At 41.1% G+C, this 20464-nt stretch overlaps 1 protein-coding gene across 15 annotated transcripts in view; it reads right to left on the reverse strand.

Annotated features, from left to right (window-relative positions):
* Positions 1-20464, reverse strand: part of HUWE1 (HECT, UBA and WWE domain containing 1, E3 ubiquitin protein ligase) — a 142704-nt gene that overhangs the window by 92834 nt on the left and 29406 nt on the right. For all 15 annotated transcript variants that reach the window (XR_002831059.1, XM_023760014.1, XM_023760016.1 and 12 more), the window contains 4 exons: positions 18247-18315; positions 13153-13251; positions 12338-12544; positions 10670-10822 (listed from right to left, as the gene is read on the reverse strand). Coding sequence is in view for 14 of the 15 variants with exons in the window: in XM_023760014.1 (XP_023615782.1) it covers positions 10670-10822; positions 12338-12544; positions 13153-13251; positions 18247-18291 (504 nt within the window). In the remaining variant the exon portion in view is untranslated. The remainder of the gene's footprint in view (positions 1-10669; positions 10823-12337; positions 12545-13152; positions 13252-18246; positions 18316-20464) is intronic.

Raw genomic sequence — 20464 nt, forward strand, 5'->3', positions numbered from 1 at the left:
GGAGTGAAATGCTTTGGGAAATAAGGGCTTTTTATTCCTGGGAATCTGGAAGGCCAAGACTAAGCACATTCTCAGAAAAGATCTTAGAAGATCTAAGTTCACACACCTCTGGCTGACCATCAGGCTCTGCACAAACCAGATATGAAGACTAAGGCAGAGTTGAAGATACTGAGTATTAAAACTGAAGACACCAAAATACACACAGAACCTACCTGCAAAGACTGGGAGGGTTTTTGTTGTTGTTGTTCTAAGAGTTTAAAGCAAATCACTAGCTGACCATTAAGCTAATAGAACAAAGACATCAATGGCCATACAAAGAATTATGAAACTGGTTAAGAAAAGTATAAACAACAATAAACTCTGGGGAGGGGTGAGAATCTGACTTCTAAAGTAACCACATTATAATAGTCAAAAAAATAAATTATAGCAAACGGAAGAGTGACATAAGGGAGATGGCTGATTAAGACGTCTCTTGCTCTCTACTGTCACCACAACAATTTGGGCATCCATCCAGACAAAAATGCCTTTGTGGCCCTAGTGGGTTTGGCTCAGTGGATAGAGTGTCAGCTGGCGGACTAAAGGGTCCTAGGTTTGATTTCGGTCAAGAGCACATGCCCAGGTTGCAGACTCGATCCCCAGTAGAGGGCGTGCAGGAGGCAGCCTATCAATGATTCTCTCTCATCACTGATGTTTCTAACTCTCTCTCCTTCTCCTTTCTTCTTTGAAATCAATAAAAAAAATTTTTTTAAATGCTTGGTGTAAACTGTGGAATCCAGCCCAATAAGCCAAAAGATCCATGGTAATAGGGATGTAGACTCTGGTCCCAGCTATGGACCCTGCAGTGGCCTGTGAACTGGCTGCAGCCACTCTCAGCAGTTTGAGAGCCTCAGGAGAACACTATCTCCAACAATTATCCATAGGTAATAAAAGTGAAAGGACAAAAGTATTAAAGATAATGAGTTTGCAATGTAAAAAGTATACTGTGACACCAAAAACATAAGAGGGGAACTGTAGATGTTTCTCTCTCTCTCTCTCTCTCTCTCTCTCTCTCTCTCTCTCTCAAATTCATAAAAAATTTTGTGACTAAATATGGACAAATATTGATGCATTATTCACTGTGGTGATAAGAGAAATATAACAAAACTGAGATAACTGTATGATAGTATGACAGTATTTAAAAATATTCAAAATATTTAAAGTATTTAAAATACAAAAGATTGTATTAATTTCTTCTTTGATGGTATTAGCTTTGTTCCTGAAAAGAACTTGCCCACACCAAACAACATAAAAACATGTACTTATACTTTCTTTCAATGCTCATAGCTTCATGCTTTTAACTAGATCTTAATTATACTGTGATGAGTTAGGGTCTATCTTAATTACCTTGCGAATAGGTAGCCAGTTGTTATAATAATTTAATAACTGGAGGCCCGGTGCACAAAAATCGTGCACTGGGGGGTGGGGGGTGGGGAGAGGGCTGTGTCCCTCAGCCCAGCCTGCACGCTCTCCAATCTGGGACCCCTCAGGGGATGTCTGACTGCCGGTTTAGGCCTGATCCCTGTGGCTCCTAACTGATCACCTGCCTGCCCGCCTGATTGCTCCTAACTGGCCGCCCTGTCAGCCTGATCACCCCTAACAACCTCTGCCTGCTAACCTGATCACCTCTAATCCCCTCTGCCTGCCAACCTGATAACCCCCTAACTGCTCCCCTGCTGGACTGATTGACACCTAACCGCTCTCCTGCCGGCATGATTGACACCTAACTGCTCTCCATCTGCCCTTTCCTGCCGGCCATCTTGTGACAATGTGGGGGCAGCCATCTTGTGGTGGCCATCTTGTGACATGAGGTTCAATTTGCATATTACCTCTTTATTATATAGGAATTTCCTTTTCCTGCTAATTTGATGTCGTCTTTATTATAAATACAATTCTTATGTGGTGGATCTGTTCCTGGAAACTTGAAACGGGCCAATTCCACTGTTATTACCACATTATTTTAATTCATATAGCTTTATAAAAAAGATTTAACAATAGGAAAAGTAATTTCTCATTACATTTTCAATATTTGCTTGGCTACACCCCAGACTTCCAGTGAGGAAACATGGAATTTGCCAAAAGCCATGAGAATAAAGGCTATTAACACTTGATGCTACATAGCAGAAAAGATCATTCACTCCAAGGACCTGAAATTTGTAAGAGAGAATAAGTTTGAAGGGCTGTACCTCTTCACAACTTTCCTTTTGTTTCTTCTGTTGTCACAATTAATTGTTTTACAATATTTCTACTATCATTACTGTAACAAGAAAATCACTTTCCATCTTGTGATCTAATAAAAATCAAGCACCTATAATTAGAAAGTTGTGGTAACCTGGGATCCTTAAAAGAACATGTTCAAGCCAAACTTGACACATGAAAGTCTGTGTTATTGTGACATTTATGACATATTACCATTATATTAAATAAAAAATTATTTTTAATAAAATGTAAAGTTAATATGGGAAAACTGATGTTTATATGGTAAGTAAATAAAGTAGGATTCAAAATTATATGCCTAATACCACATGCATTCAGCTATTTAAGAAATATGCATAAGGTAAAGACTAAGAAAAGTGTACCAAATGCTAAGAGTACACACAATTATAAATTTTCTCCTGTACATTTCTAAGTTTATAAAACACTGAGTACATTTTTAATATGTATATATTATAGCTCTCTGTACGCTGCCCCATCATCCCGCTGCTGCAGCCCATATATATAAAGTAGGTGCCCAGTGCATGAAATTCGTGCACGGGGGTGGGGGGGGGCGTTACCTCAATGCAGCCGGCCCCCTCTCACAGACTGGGAGTCCTCAGGGGATGTCTTATTGACGGCTTAGGCCTCCCTCTGAGGGAGGCAACCGGGCTGATCAGGGGAAGGCGCCAGCCCTGTCACCCTGCTGCTGCAGCCACTGCCAGCCACCGCAGTCACCAAGGTGTTATCAACATGGACTCCAGTCCCTTCACCATGAAAAAATGACAATTTTCTTTAGGCATTGTCAAGATGTGTCTTTCATAGGATATGACATTTCTTTCTTTTTTTTTCCCCCTCACCTGAGGATATGTTTCCATTGATTTTTAGAGAGTGTGGAAGAGAGAGGGAGAGACAGAGAGAAACATCAATGTGAGAGGGACACTTTGATTGGTTGCCTCCTGTATGAGCCTTGACCTGGGCCCCGGCCAGGGAGAAGCCTGTAACCTAGGTACATACCCTTGATCACAATCAAACACGGACCCTGCGGTCGGCAGGCAGAGGCTCTATCCACTGAGCCAAACCGGCTAGGGCAGGATATGACATTTCTTAGCCCCTCCAGCAGCGGACCTTCATTTTTTCCTCCAGGAATGTGGTGGAAAAACCCGAGATCACCTTCTTGGATTCTTACCAAGAACACTGCAAGTGGCGGCGTACAGGGAGCTTAGCCAATGAGCGGTCAGAAAAGGTGTTTACGTTCAAACTGGTTTGGCCCAGTGGATAGAGCGTCGGCCTGCAGACTGAAGGGTCCCAGGTTTGATTCCTGTTAAGGGCATGTACCTTGGTTGGGGGCACATCCCCAGTGGGGAGTGTGCAGGAGGCAGCTAATTGATGTTTCTCTCTCATCGATGTTTCTAACTGTCTATCCCTCTCCCCTCTTCTCTGTAAAAAAAAATCTATAAAATATATTTTTTTTAAAAAAAGAAAAGGTGTTTCCTCTGCAGCTCATGCACAGAGGACTCCCTGCGTTGTGTCCACTGGGCTAGGGGTGTGTCTCTGCAGCCGAGGGGGTGGGGGTAGGGGGCACGCCCCCAATGCCGGCAGCCAGCCCTGCGTTGTGGGCGCCGGGCTGGGAGGCGTGGACTCGGGCCGCCACTTGGTGCCGGCGCACGCACAAGTGGCCACAGAGTGTGAACATCCGCTTGACGCCTGCGCCCATAGGCCCGGAGTGGCCGGGGACATTCTGGGTCCCCAGCCGCTCAGGGCCTACGTGCGGGGCTACAGGCTAGGAGTGAGGTGGGTGCCGAGGATGTTCCAAGGACCCAGGCTGCTCAGCGCCTGTGTATGCAAATTAACCCGGCATCTTTTGTTGGGTTAATTTGCATACTCACTCCTGATTGACTGGTGAGCGTAGTGGAGGGAAAGTCAATTTACATGTTTCCCTTTTATTATATAGAATACTAGAGGCTGGTGCACAAAAATTTGTGCACTCAGGGGGGCATTCCTCAGCCCAACCTGCGCCTTCTCGCAGTCTGGGACCCCTCGGGGGATGTCCACCTGCTCCCCGGGGGATCGGGCCTAAGCTGGCAGACATCCCTCTGACAGCCTGGGAGCCCTCGGGGGATGTCCACTTGCCAGCAGGGAGCAGGGCTAAGCTGCAGTCGGACATCCTTAGGGCTGCTGAGGAGGCGGGAGAGGCTCCCGCCACCACCGCTGTGCTGGCAGCCATCAGCCTGGCTTGTGGCTGAGCAGAGTTCCCCCTGTGGGAGCGCACTGACCACCAGGAGGCATCTCCTACATTGATAAGTCTGCACCCTGGTGGTCAGTGTGTGTCATAGTGACCAGTGATTCCCAGTCGTTCTGCTGTTAGGGTCAATTTGCATATTACCCTTTTATTAAATAGGATAGAGGCCTGGTGCACGGGTGAGGGCCAGCTGGTTTGCCCTGAAGGCTGTCCCAGATCACGGTGGGGGGTCCCGCTGGGGTGCCTGGCCAGCCTGGGTGAGGGACTGAGGGCTGTTTTCAGGCTGGCCACACCCCCTTCAGGGTGGGGGTCCCCACTGGGGTGACTGGCCAGCCTGGGTGAGGGGCTGATGGCTGTTTGCAGGCTGGCTAAGCCCCTAGCGGGGACCCTCACCCTATGAGAGTGTGACCAGCATGGGTGAGGGGCTGATGGCTGTTTGTAGGCTGGCCACGGCCCCCAGCCACCCAAGCTCCCAGCTGAGGCTGGCCATGCCTGCAGGCTGGAAGCAGGTATTTAACTTCTATAATTTATTTAACTTCTATAATTGAAACTTTGTTGCCTTGGTCTGGCTGGAAGCTGGGTTGCCCCTGGCAATCCATATTCCCAGCCCCTCCTTGATTGGAGGCCATGCCAGCTGGAAGCAGGTATCAGGGATTTATTTATCTTCTATAACTGAAACTTTGTAGCCTTGAGCAGAGCTCAGGGCCAGCCAGGGCAGGCAGGAAGAATAGCTTCCTCCATCACCGGGGCAATGCAAGGCTCCTGCTCCCTCCAGCTCCATGGCCGCTGCCATCTTTGTAACGGAGTGATGGTTAATTTGCATATTACTGTTATAGTAGATAGGATTTTTTTAATGGTCGGTATATGTTTAGTTTTATTTCTTTAATTTCATTTTATTGTTTAAAGTATTACAAATAGCAGTATATTTTTATTGATTTCAGAGAGAGGAAGGGAGAGATAGAAACATCAATGTTGAGAATCATTGGTTGCCTCCTGCACAAACCCCCTACTGGGGATTGAGCCCGCAACCTGGGCATGTGCCCTGACTGGGAATCGAACCATGACCTCCTGGTTCATAGGTTGATGTTCAACCACTGAGCGACACTGGTCAGGGCTAAGCACATATTTTTAACTAGAGGCCCGGGGTCCCTCCAGCCCGGCTTCGTTGTGCCTCATCCCCAGCTTTGCTGTGCTGCCGCAGAGGCGGGGCAGGCGAAGGTGGGACAGTTGAGCCCTGTGTCTGGTGCCCGTTAGTCAGCTGAGCGTTAATCAGCTGAGTGGCGCTCCCACTGTGGGAGTACACTGACCACCAGGGGGTGGCTCCTGCATTGAGTGCCTGCCCCCTGGTGGTCAGTGCACATCATAGCGACCGACTGGTCGCTTCGGGTTTTATATATACAGATATGAAGAAAAGTTTATTTTATAGCCAACAAGATAAATCCATGAAATGTTTAAGATTCTAGGGTACTTACTAGTCAGTACTACTCAGAATAACTAGTTGTCTTTTTTATTATGCATGTAATCTTCTTTCTCATCCACCATGTGAACTTTTTGAAGAAAAGGAAATGTTTTTACTATGTTCAGTTCTGGTTGAAAAGTTTGGATGTGGATGCAGGAGCTAGTTCTCAGGCTGACACCCAGATTTAGAATAAAAACCATACTCAAACAACTCCAACTGTCTAAGACAGGAACAGGAGATGTTACATTTTATTAGGTGCAAAAAAATCCTAATGCCTTTCACCCAAAACAATGTAACTTCTGAGTCTCATTGTCCTCACCTACACCCAGTAGAGTTACCATCTGTTCTTGGCAATTAAGTAGACATACAATAAATAACGATTACATCAACCATGGCAGAAAGGCCTATTTGACACCATCTCACTAGATGGGATTCGCTAAAGACCTGATGTTCTTTGAGATGGAACTATAAAAATTAGTTAAAAATCTTTAACTTACCCAATAGGATAGACTAGACCAGTGGTTCTCAAAGTGTGGTCCCTGAACCAGTAGCCTTAGTATCACCTGGAAACTAGTTAGCAATGTGTATTATCAAGCCCTGCCCTAAGCCTAGGAAATCAGAAATGGGTGGGGTTAAGGGGTATGATCAGAGGAGGGAGACCAATGTATGCTTTACTAAATTGATTCTGGTATATGCTCAAGTTTGAGAACCCGTGTACCATAGACCTTAGCAAAAACCAACCAACTGGCTCTCAACTTATTCAACAAGTCTTCCTGGAGAACTTCCCTTACATTTTCAGTTCACTAATCACTATTCATATTCACTATCAGCCCATATCTCTGGATTGAGTCACTAAAAAACTACCATAAGAAAAGATACCACATACAAAGTCACTTCCATAAAGAACAAAATATGCTACACAACACATTCTAAAAGCCATTAAAGCACTTTTTCTGAACTGTTTATGAAACCACTATGTACAGAAATGCAATAAACAAAGAAAACAAAGATTGAGGGGAAAAAAAACTTGTAACAGATGACAAAGAAACACTAAAAAATGGAATAAATCAAGAGTCCTCAAACTACGGCTCGTGGGCCACCTGCAAATACAAATATTGTATTTGTTCCCGTTTTGTTTTTTTACTTCAAAATAAGATATGTGCAGTGTGCGTAGGAATTTGTTCATAGTTTTTTTTAAAACTATAGTCCAGCCCTCCAACGGTCTGAGGGACAGTGAACTGGCCCCCTGTTAAAAAAGTTTGAGGACCCCTGGAACAAATAATGGGAAAAAGGAAAACAAATTTATTACATAATTAAGGCATAATAAAATGTTTTCAATCTTAAAAAACCACACTAAACCAATAGGAAAATGGGTAAAAGAAATGAACTGACAATTCACAAGAGTAAATCTTAGTGGCCAAATATGAAAAAAGATGCTTAATTCACTACTCATCAGCTAAGTGCCAATTAAAGTAACATGAAGATTTCTTGGACTATATCATAGAATCAAAAGTATCAGTAAGTAAAGGCATACATTCAAGACTGCTTAATGTAACATCATTGCTCATAACAGGAAAAATGAATATGCATTAGTTGAGAAATAGTTGAATTATGGGACATCCAAACGGTGGAATATTATGTAGCCATTAAAAGAACACTACTTACAGCTACATGAAGTGACTTAGTTTTTCACAGAATAGTTTAAGTATTACTATAATTTTAAATTTATACTGAATAGGTCTAGTAAATGCATGCTTTCACCAGTCACCATGAGTACAAAAATGCACACAGCTGGGGCGTGGCATAGTTCATCTGGGAGCATGCATTAAAATTGCTGCAGAGCTCTGACCAGTGCAGCTAAGTGGTTAGAACATCAGCTTGGGGACTTAAGGGTCATAGGTTTGATTTCTGGTCAAGGGCACGTACATGGGTTGCGAGTTCGCTCCCCGGCCTTGGTCAGGGCATATTCAATGTGTCTCTCACATTGATGTTTCTCTCTCCCTCTCCCTACTTCTTATTCACTCTCTCTAAAAATCAATGGGGAAAAAAAAACATATCCTAGGGCAGTGGTCGGCAAACTGCGGCTCGCGAGCCACATGCGGCTCTTTGGCCCCTTGAGTGTGGCTCTTCCACAAAATACCGACTTCTGCGCATGGGCCACGAAGTTTCAATCGCACTGTACGTGCGCGCCCACACGTGGTATTTTGTGGAAGAGCCACACTCAAGGGGCCAAAGAGCCGAATGTGGCTCGTAAGCTGTGGTTTGCCGACCACGGTCCTAGGGTAAGGATTAACAACAAAAAATGCTGCAGGAAGTCAAGCCATGTGACAACAGAACCAACTACCACGTGCAATGCAGTGTGATCATGTGCTAATCATTCCCCAAACATTGTTTAGTAGCTATGACGCTTGGATTTAAATACGTAGACTATAGATATAGATATGTCATTTATGTGTGTCAATGAAATTACTAGTGTTTTTTTCCCAACATATGGCCTGTTCTCTAAAATTCGTTAAAAATAACTGAATTAACTTTTTTAAAAAACCCTGTTAATTTAATTATAAGGAAATCTTGATTAAAAGCATTTAAAAATTAACAGGATGTTAATTTTCACATGACATACAGATCGGAAATTTTGTCTGTTAAATCCAAGTTCGTTAAACCAAGGGTTTACTGTAAATATTTTTTAACCCTCCTCCACATGGCACTTTTAAAAAACTATTAATGTTGTTATGTGTATTATTTGGTCCACTGCTTTTGGTACATATGCATACACCATTTTACTTTTCAATCTACTAATAATGGGACACTTAGATTGCCCCCAACTTCTCCCTACCACAATAATGCATATTCTCACAGATACGACCTTATGGAATAATGTGATATGATCTTTGGAATATATACCCAGGAATACCAGTCTATACTCCTATCAGCAATACATAGGGTTCCTATAGCCTCAGATGACTGCTAACACATACCATTATACAGTTTTCTAATTTCTACTAATCTGATATAGTTTTATAAAGTGTGTGGCTTTATTTGTATTTCTCTAATTACTAATGAGTTTGACCATCTATTTGTGCTGAGTTCCCTGGTCTATGAATTGTCTATCTATATCCGTTGTCTGTTTATCCTTGTTGATTTGGAGGCACTTTTGGATATTCTACATTAACAGACCCTTGAAACTCTTAAAACATTGCTAAAAATCTCTCTATCTATCACCAGTCTGTTAACTATCTTTGGCAGTGCTGTGTAATATTGTCCACAGACCACTTGCTATTTCACCAATTGTTTGAATGTTCCTGTTCCATGACAAAATGAGTTTGCACCAGAATGTTATTCAACCACATAATTGATCAATTGATATTTTTCTTCATGAAGGAAGCAGTGTGCTGATTTACATTCCAGTGTAAGCATTTTAAGAGTAGCACTGAAGCCCAGCTGGTATGGCTCAATGGTTGAGTGTCCACCCAGAAACCGAGAGGTCACCAGTTCTATTCCTGGTCAGGGCACATGCTCAGGTTGTGGGCTCAATCCACAGTAGGGGGTGTGCAGGAGACAGCAGATCGATAATTCTCTCACATAATTGATGTTTCTGTCTCCCTCTCCCTTCCTCTCTGAAATCAATAAAAATATTTTTTAAAAAGGAGTAGCACTGAGTTAAGACATCTTTCATTGAAAAGGAAGTCTTAGTTTTATATTATAAAATTCAAATTTTTACTATATGGTTTATACTTTGGGATTTAAAAAAAATCCTCACTTGAGGATTTTTTCCACGTATTTTTTAAGAGAGAGAAACATCGATGTGAGAGAGACACATTGATTGGTTGCTTCCACATGCACCCTGACCGGCGCTGGGGATCGAGCCTGCAACAGAGGAACATGCTCTTGAATGGTAATTGAACCCGAGACTCTTCGGTCCGCAGGCTGACATTCTAACTACTGAACTAAAATAGCCAAGGCTATGCTTTGGGATTTTTAAGAATTCCTTCTTCACAAGATTACAATATATATAACCTTCCACATTATTTTTTCTTAAATTTAGTTTTAGCCAATATGGATATTTTAAAGCCACCATGCTTATGAATACAGTGAATGGGGTCTTTTTTCTAATCACTTTCTACCTGGTTATTACTGATGTATGGAGGAGCTATTTGTTTCTATATATTAATTGTTTACTTGGTTACCTCACTGTATTGTCAATTTATCTCTAGGAACACTGGACAACAGTTTGGTTGAGTTGACCTTTTAGTAGAGCTTTTGCCTACAATTACAATTACTACTATCACAAACCAACTAATTACTGAAAACAGCATTAAGTACCTTAAACTTTTTTACTCTGAAACTACTTTATGGTAGATACACTAAATTCCCAGATGAAAATGATATCAGAGATAATGAGCAGGGCCAGGACACAAATTCAGATCTTTTTTTGCACCATACCTCCTCCCCATGTAGAATCTGATTCTGAACTTTCTTTCCAGAAGACAAGTTGTCATTTTTGAACAAAGAGATTCTGTTTTGTGAGCAGAGATTCATCAAATTCCTTAATCCATTAGTTGGGAATACTTCTTAGGGTTTTTGGAACCTAGCTAAGTGGGCACCAATAGTTCTACTCAATTAGGTCAGTAAAGTTAACTTAGGGACTCCTATCCATTTTGACACTGCAAGAAACACCTGTGAAAAGGCACTACATGGTGCAATTTTTGTGCCCTTCCAACTCTTCACCCATGACTCACCTCTGCCAAATGTTGCAGCCGGGTTAGCAGTGGGGTTCTCTTGTCAGATCCAAGGCGGGTGATGTAATTTGATCTTTTGCTAAATACATACAGAAGGTTAAGGACTGCCAGCACCACTTGCATATCAGAGGAAGCCAGTAAAGTTGTCAAATGCTATAAGGGACAAAAGAGGGCAGGTTCATGGTATCAAGCACACTACACATTGAAAATTTAAATGCCAATACAGATTTGTCAACATTTACCTAACTATCAAGAAGTTTAAGAACACCAAAAAAACGTGTAAGTATTTGGGCCTTACATTTCACCTTGTCCCCAAGAAACTTACAATCTGGTGGCAACTCAGAAAAACCAATAATAGTTAAAAAATTGAACAGCAGTTCAAAACTGCACAGGTGACCTCACAGGAAAAAAGATTACAAAAGAAACAAAATGGTATTTTAATACATAGTGGAACTCAAGAACACCATTTCCAACTAAACCAAAAGTATTACAAATAAAAGATAATGTTATGCTCCCGTATCCTTTATGACAAATAAAACCGGAATTAAAACACAGGGTCCTTCATATAGGAGCTGAAGATAGCAATACCTGGGGGCACATGACTGTCATGGAACAGTGTATATAACAGTTACACGAGAGTCTCTATTTTGGTTATTTAATACAATCGAAACACCAATATATTGAAGCATTTGGTCAACATTAAAATCAGTATGCAATTCAATTGGAAATGAACCCAGGTATTTTCAATTGCTGATTATCCCCAAGGCCATGGACTTTCTTTAGCAGCTAAACCATTTCATCTCCAACAGACAGTTTATACATTCCCCACTTAAAACTTTGGGTGCTAGGTCCTTAGTCCAGTTGTTCCACTTTTCCAAAGCTATTTTCTTTCTACTTGTTTGTTCTGATTCTGTTTCTTTATGGAAGACTTAGGAAAATTAACACACCACAACAGGGTACTTAACCAACAGTGATAGAAAAGTCTAAAGTTAGGCTAAAGGGAAAGAGTTACGGTGGGGCCTTGACTTAGAGTTTAATTTGTTCCGAGACCGAGCTCGTTAAGGAGCTCGTTAACTCAAATTACTTTATCAACTCAATGCAAAAAATCGGCCGAGAGACAGCTGGTATCTCAAAAAACTCATTAGTCGGGACACTCGTAAGTCAAGGCCCCACTGTACTTCTTATGGTGATTTTTGACCCATTCAAAAGCTCACCGATTCCTGTGCCCACTTTACTTTTTAAGAATAGCTAGCATGATATTAATACACATTTTGTGGAAAAAGGAAAGAAGACTGAAAAGCAGCAAAGAAACTTAGAAAAGCAGTGAGTACAGTAAAGTGTCAAGGAAATAAAACTATTTCTAATAGTTTAAAAGTAATTTGAGGCTGCTCTAATATGTGAGACAAAGATCAATTCTTGAAAATTCCGAAGAATACTTCAGTACATGTATTACATTTTCATTAATTTCTTGAAGAATTTTCCCATCAATCCTGTGAAGGGTATCTATATCCAAGAAACATCCTACTATTGTTTTTGACATGGAAAATCCCCGAGTTCCATAATGAAAAGGAAACAAGTAATCCCTCAGAGAGAAATAGCAATTTCCTTATTTCCAGACATGAACAATTCCAGTTAAGAACAGAGCACAGAGGTCTGAGCCTCTCCTACCTCTATGGAACTGTACAGATGCCGGGAAAAGCTGTACTCAATGAGCAAGGCTGTGAAGTTCAACACAGCCAAGAGAAGCATTTTCAGTTGTTCTTTTTCCGGCCTATCACATACGAGCATCCACGACATATTCTCCACCGTCTGCCCAGCATCTGCCAGAATTCCATCAAAGCGGTCCAACAGGTCCACCCAGTGATATAACTCACACTGGAGAAAGAAAAAGAGGAAGAAAAGAATAAGGTGTTTGTGTGGGTACTTTGTTACAATGAATTGCTGAGTGTGACACCTAGACAAATTCACTTCCAATCTTTGCTTCTCTTCAATCCCTCATCAATACAGAAACCCATGAGAAAGATTGTGCTTTGAACCACATGGACATGAATTGTTATTGCTTGCTCGCCCGCACACACCATTAGATGCCACAAAACCCTTTGCGCTAAGTCTTCTGAGGCAGAATTCTGGCTACATTCTGAGGTCTACAAACACAGTGACTCTTCCCTTCCAGAACCCATTTTACCTGACGTGTTCATTTTTAGTTATCAAAGAAGATTCTTTTAAACTAAAAGTAAAAATCTTAAATGTTCCTCTTCCTCAGCTAGCAAAATTTTCCTCTCATATTTCTTTCAAAATTTCCTTGGCAACCATTCACAGGTTAAAAGTTACTAATCTACAGCTATGCTAGACATACACTAGATGCTTATTAAGTGATTGCTAAATGAGGCTACCTCATTATGGTTTCTCTTTCCATATCAGAGCATACAAAATGATGTACTAGTCCAGGGAGCCCTGTCTTTTGGAAGCATGGGTTCACATACCTTTCCAATGTTCCATGTTTTGATCTGCTGCAGTTCCAAGAGGAGTTGCTCATCATTACAAACCTTGAGTTTGTCTATTAAGGCTCTGCAATCTGCAGGCTGAGAAAAACAAGTATTCACAAAGGGTGTTTTGGATTATGAGGGAGGCACAAAGAAGAAAAATGGAAAAATAAATCTTTAAGTAATACACTTAGAAATTTAACTTTTGATAGAATAACTACTTAAGCAGAAATTTGCCAGATGATCCCTTGGGATTAAAATGGAAATCTTATAATGAAACAATGCATCTGTGTGCATTTTTAAAACCCAGATAAACTTGCAGATATAGACAAACTGCTTGGATGGATACCGACAACAGAATAATACAAAGAAGCTAAACATCAATAAAAACAAAATGAAGGCATCTGTACCATGGAGTGAAAGACAACCAGAATCCCTGAAAAGGAATGTTGAATCAGAGGAACACTGAAAAGCCCTAGTAAATTCACAGTAAAAGGTCAAGATGAGCATTAGCTATATTTTCCTGCAACTTAAAACCCTCCAATTGTAGGAGAGCAAAGAGCTTCTGAACTTTGTAAAACCAGGACTCTATTCTTACTGAGGGTCCCATTTCCATACATTTCTGTTCTCTTTTATTGATGAAGAGCCTGTTTGTCAGGTAACAAAGTGTGGACTGAAAGTTTACAGCAACGTTTCTGAAAGTGAAGCAGGGGATAGGGACTGGAACAGAGAAGCCTTCTATTAATGGATGGCAGCTGGAAGTGACTATACTTGCTCTTTAACTTGGTAAAGCAGTACAGTATCCTAGGATAGGCCTAGATTTGGAACCAAACAAATCTGGGTTCAGTTTTTACCTTGATGTTTACTAAGCTGTTTGATCATGAGCAAATACAACCTATAAGCCACAGCTTTCTTACCAGGAAAATGGACCTAATAACTATCTCAAAATTGTGAAGCTCAAATTTTTCCCACATACATAAAGCACTTAATCTCACATAATAGGAGTTTAAATATTGTGAGACAGAATAATATCACAAAGAGCATGGGCTTTGGAATTAGGCAGTTGGTAAACTACCTCTCTGAATTTCAGTATCCTCTTTTGCAAAATGAACACCACCTATTTATCCAGCAATGTTATTGTGAGATTTGAACTAGGAGTATTTTCAGCACCCAAAACAGAACAGGGAACAATAAGGGCATAAAGGTATATGGTTTTCTTTAAGCTAAGTCCCCAAACTTTCCTCCCTCTAAAGTGAACATTATTAAAGAGGCTACCTCAAATTTTTGTGGTAAATGTATGTAAGTCCTTGGCATAAAATCCTTCCATAAACCAGGCATGCACTTTTTCTTCCTTTTCTTGAAGTCATATAGGATGAGGAAGAGGTGGTGAAGCATTAGAAACAGAAAAACATGGGAGTCTGAACCATCTGCTCATGCAATTCACTTGTGCCTAGTATCAAATATATCACTTCAATTTCTAATGGAAAGCAGCTAAGCAGATCCAATTTTATGATTCTGTGAATTAGATAACTCCCAGTTCATGATGAACATTTGGGTCCTGTAATCATTGTTATCTATAACATAATCAGGCATTCATTCTTTATCAAGGTTCTGTAGCAAGCCAGAAGCTGCTTTTCTGAATGCTAAGATATTTGTTGGCAGAGGATGGCATGGCTCAAACTCTAGGGGTCTGCTGCAAATTCTGAAGAGGCGCCCCATACACTGTTCCTCTTTCTTTATGGTGTGTGGTGCAGGTGCTGCAACCTGTCTCTCACTTTAGAAGGAAAATCTCAAAACTTCCCAAACCTCTGAACCCCTGGAAACTTTCCTGAGGCTCTCAAACTTCAAAGGGCACCCTCTGGAACACATATGTCTAAGGCATCTAAGTTGCCTGTGTTTCTGCTCACAAGAACCAGGTAACATCGTGGCATCAACTCAACATGCCAGCATGTTATTGTTTTATCAGGAGTGGCAAGGTCCCTTTGGACCTTGCAGTTTACAGAATACACCAGGGACAGAAATTTATCTTTAGGATATTGTCCCTGCTACATAAATGCAATTTGAGTGTGTATTTCTTTATTCATGACTAGGAGCCCAGCGTGCGAAATCGCACGGCGCCGCCCACTCACCTGCAGCCCTGCCTGGACACCCGAACTTGTCCACGCAGAGCTCCAGCGCGCCTGGCCCAGCTCCCAAACCCTCTGGCCTTCTCTGGCCGCTTCAAGCCCCACTCTCAGTCCCTCGAGTCGCCTCGGCCTGGTCCCGCCTTCTCTGGGGCACCTCCCTGCTTCCGCCCTGTCATGGCGCCGAAGAGAATGTGGAAGCCTCCTGCTTGCTGTGCTGTGCTCCTTCCCCTGGCTGGTGGGCCGTGGGGCACTCAGAATGTGAGCAGTGGGTGGCGAAGGACTGGTGAGGGGGGCACTATGAGCTCTCACCCCTGCCCTCCCCAGCATGGGATGGTCCCGCCTCCTCCGGGCCCCTCTCCGCTTCCGCCCCATCTCTGGAGCAATGCCCCAGCTAATATGCTAATGGTCTGGTCATTACCCGTTAGGGTGTCCCAACCATTAGCATATTAGCTCTTTATTAGTATAGATAATATAAAAGAAATCACTTGCCAGTTCAATGGCTACACACCAATTACCATGGTTTATATTGATTTGCTCCTATAAAGAGATCAAATCATGGGGAAAATCCTTTGCACAGTTGCTGATACACAAAGTGATCAATACATGTCTTTCTTGGGCAGTTACTATGGAAAACAGTATGGAGGTTTCTCAAACAATTAAAAAGAGAACTACCATAGGATCCAGCAATTCCACTTCTGGATATTTTTATCCGATGAAAATGAAAACACTAACTTGAAAGGATATTATCCACCCCTATGCTCACTGCAGCATTATTTACAACTAGAGGCCTGGCCAACCACAATCTGGCCCTCTCGCAATCCAGGACCCCCCAGGGGATGTCAGAGAACCAGTTTCAGCCTGATCCCTGCAGGCCAGGCCGAGGGACCCCACTGGTGCACAAATCCATGCACCGGGCCTCTAGTATGCATATAAGATCTTTGGTTAATCTCTTCCCGCCCTCCCCCTCTCTCCTCCCCTCTGAGATTCATCGGTATGTTCCATGTTTCCATGCCTGTGCATTGAGCGTCTGCCCCCTGGTGGTCACTGCACATCATAGCTACCAGCCAGTTGGCCGGTCAGCCAGTTGCTTAGGCTTTTATATATATAGGATATGGAAACAACCTAAGTATCCATCAATGGACAAGAGGATAAAAAAGATGTGGTGTGTGGAATACTACTCAGCCACAATGAATTCTTGCCATTTGTGACAACATAGGTGGACCCTGAGAGCATTATGCTAAGTGAAATAAGTCAAATACTGTATGATATCACTTATATATGGAATTTTAAAAATAAAAAGCAAACAAGAAAACCATGCTCATAGATACAGAGAACAGACTGGTGGTTGCCACAGGTGGGGAGTGGTGAAATGGTTAAAAGGGTTAAAATGGAAAAAAAAATTGAAAACATAAATGTCCTGAAAAATAACACCTAGTATTGACCACAGCAAGGGAAAACTGGGTATGCTACTTGAAAAAAATAGGCATTTTTAAGCCATAAAAACACACATTATCAATAATCTAAAAATTCCACTTTGAGGAGTTTATCTTAAGTAATTTGCTAGTAGCTATCAAATGTTCTGAACCAGGAATTTGTACACAGGTGTGACTCAAAGAACAAATCCTAAAAATCAATTAGGTTAAAAAAATTAACTTGCATTTCTCTACAAAGTTTAATTATTCTGCAATTCTACTGACTGCTCTTTTCTGAAATGGCCTATGCATATTTTGTCATTGGGATATTTATCCCTCCTACTGATTTAGCTACAAAACATATTAAGTACATTGCGTTACAAATATTTTTCCTGAACCTGCCATGTGCCTTTTGATACAATACTTCACATTTCCAATATTTGTATAGTTTCTTAAGGCAACCTTTTTTTCTGTTCTTCAGTTTCCAAAAAAATATTTTGAGTACATAATTGTCAAAAATTTTCCGTGCCAAAACATATCAAAAACAAAATAAAAGTATTGGCAACAATTATGAAAATGAATACATCTAATATGTATAACATAAGGATAATAAAATTGAGGAATATATATTAAAGCATGCAAATGAGCAGAGTGAAATATTTCTTTGCCACCTCGTAACAAAAATTTTAAAGATAAGCTATAATGCTGGTGAGGGTATGGGAAGATAACACCTCCCACATTCATTAGTATAATGCTAAGTGAAAAGACAGGAGAATTACCCATGCAATAATCTTTTAAAGACTGGGAGTATAGCAAAATGTTAACAGTGACATCTATAAGTAATACTCGCTAGGTAGGTAGTCTTTAAAAAAAGCAAGAGGCCTGTATTTAGAAAATGAACTCATTGATTATGCACCAGATACTTTACTAAGCAACTGCCTCAAATCAAGGAGGGAGGAATTATCAGTCCTGTTTTATAGATGTGGAAACCAGGGCAAGTTAATGAACTCTCAGTCACAAAAATCTGGTAAGACTCAAACCCATGTCTAATTCCAAAGCTTGTGCTCCCTGTAGCACATGGGGTCTACAAGAGTGTCATACTTTAACCTCAAACACAGTTTAGGCTAGCTGATAGAATACTGAAGCTGGGATTTCTACTACTGACATAGGATCAATTGACATGGCCAACCTATACAAAGGTTAAGCTGAATTCTATGATTAAGAAAAAGTAATACAGAAAGCTAAAACATTGGCTTCACAAGAAATCTAATCAGAAAGATATTACCACTTTATACCATAGAGCCTTTCAATGCATAGAAACAGCGGCCAGAAAGCCTACTTCAGGTATATACAGCTACAAACTGCTCAGGGCTCACTTTCCACTGATCATTAGCTTTCTCACTTTTTTAATAAAAAAAAGTTCAAAAATCTGACTGCTTCAAGACAAGTTACTTTTTTTACTGCACTTTGTATATACAAGTAGTAACATATTTGGTGAACAGGTTGTAAGCAAGTTTACTGAAATTAAAAAATAGAGCAAACTTTTAGATACTTACAGCCTCAGTAGGTGTCTTTTTCAGTTTAGTCCTGTCTACTTTCATGTTTTCGATTTTCTATTTTATAACCTGAAAAGTAAGAAAGAATTAAAACTACAATCTTGAACTATTCATGCTTAGACATTGACAATATAGTGAAGAGCATGCAAAATGCTTAAAGTAAAAATTCTGGAGTTATAATGCCATGCCAATTCAGAGACACAGCTATGAGGTAGGAAGGGGTAAAGAATCTCTCCAGATAAAACTGGCCCACATCTCTATGTTGCAAAAGTCTATAATCAATTTAAGCCAAAATTAAAATGTCTTTTTTTAACAAGCCTCTTAAACTCATTCATAATTGAAAATAAAATATGGCAGGAGTGGCCAGGGAGAGGTCAATGGGGGGAAAAGGAGACATGTAATACTTTCAACAACCAAAGGACTTATATGCATGCATATGAGCATAACCAATGGACACAGACAGTAGGGGGGTGAGGGTTTGTGCTTGGGGGTAAGGGTGGCTGGGGAGAGGTCAATGGGGGAAAAGAAGACTCATGTAATACTTTAAACAATAAAGAATTTAAGTTAAAAAAATTTAAATTAAAAAAAAAGAAAGCAGTTAAATGTTTTTAACATCTCAGGTTGAAAAATCACCATATCACTGTAGTTTTCTGGAAAACTTAACAATCCCACTTCTGGAAATTTATCCAAAGAAAATCAGAAGGACGTACATAAATCTTTAACCACAAGAATCCATACTGAATTACCATGTATAAAATTGGAAAGGATCAAATGTCCAAAACAGAATTGGTTTAAAATGAAATACTACGCAACTGTTAAAAATATTGCACACAATTATATAATAGCACACAAAGATTTCATGGTGAAATAAAGTAGTCACAAAATAGAATGAACAGTATAAAGGTCTGTCTAAAGAAAATAGGTAAAAATGCATCAAAATGTTAATTCATTGCTAATCAAAAGGATTATGTATGACTGTTTTATCTGTGTATTTCTGTATCTGTTTTTAACCAATAAAAATATATTAGTTGTATCATAAGAACAAAAGCAACACAATACTTTCATTTTTTAATAGAAAATGAGGTACAAAATTCACTAGAAATAGCTGTAGTTTGGAAAGCTCAAAAGTGAGCAACAGTCTTATGTAGAACCGTAGTATAAATATAGGTGATCTTTGATGGTAGACAGGTCCTTTAAAATGCTCTGGCCAAGGCTCAGGAAGAAAAAGGTTTCTCCTATTAGCAACTAGTTCACATGAACAGAGGTAGAGGTTAGTTGCAAGCTCTTTACACAACAAAGATACTGCTGCCAATAATGTATTTGCTACATAGCTGTCACTGGAGGTCAATGTCTCCCACTGCCCCGCCCCCCAAGAAGACCGTCATAATATAAAGATGACAAAGCCAAGTATAAATTCCAGGCAACTTTTGGCCTAGATTTAGTCCAGCATACTCAGTGCAGTAGAAATAGCATGTATTTGCCTGTGTAACTGGCATTCATTCAACCAATGGGCATTCAGTAAGAGTTGGAGAAAATCCAGAGTATGTTTAATGTTTCTGTAGATACCATTCCAGAAGAAAAAAATATGTTTTTCCTCTATGGTTCACATTTAAGGCATGTGAACTCAGATTACTTTAAAAAAAAAAACCTACCTCAGCATCTAATACAGAATGGACAAAATGCCTGCTGTCAATAACTTCCAAATATCTAAAATGAGACCAACAGGATTCTGGCAACAATTATAAATGAGGTTTTTATACAATTACTAGAGGCCTGGCGCACGAAATTCGTGCATAGGGGGTGTCCCCTCAGCCCAGCCTGCACCCTCTTCAATCCGGGACCCCTCGACATCCCTCTTACAATCTGGGACCACTGGCTCCTAACTGCTCACCTGCCCACCTGCCTAATTACCCCCAACTGCCCCCCTCTGCCAGCCTGGTCGCCCCTAACTCCCCCCACCACCACCAGCCTGGTCGCCCCTCACTGCCCCTCCCACCACCCCCGCCGGCCCGGTCACCCCTAAATGCCCCCCCCCCTGCCAGCCTGGTCACTCCATGCAGCCTGCTGCTCAGTCTTTTGGTCGACCCTCACTAACCACCCTACCAGCCTGGCCGCCCCACACAGCCTGTTCAGTCATCCGTCTGGTTGTTTTGGTTGTGACGGTCGCTTAGGCTTTTATATATAGAGATTCTCAGGCTGTTTTTCTCATACCCATTAC

The sequence above is a fragment of the Myotis lucifugus genome, unplaced genomic scaffold (genome assembly GCF_000147115.1).
Source record: "Myotis lucifugus unplaced genomic scaffold, Myoluc2.0 scaffold_169, whole genome shotgun sequence".
Lineage (NCBI taxonomy): Eukaryota > Metazoa > Chordata > Mammalia > Chiroptera > Vespertilionidae > Myotis > Myotis lucifugus.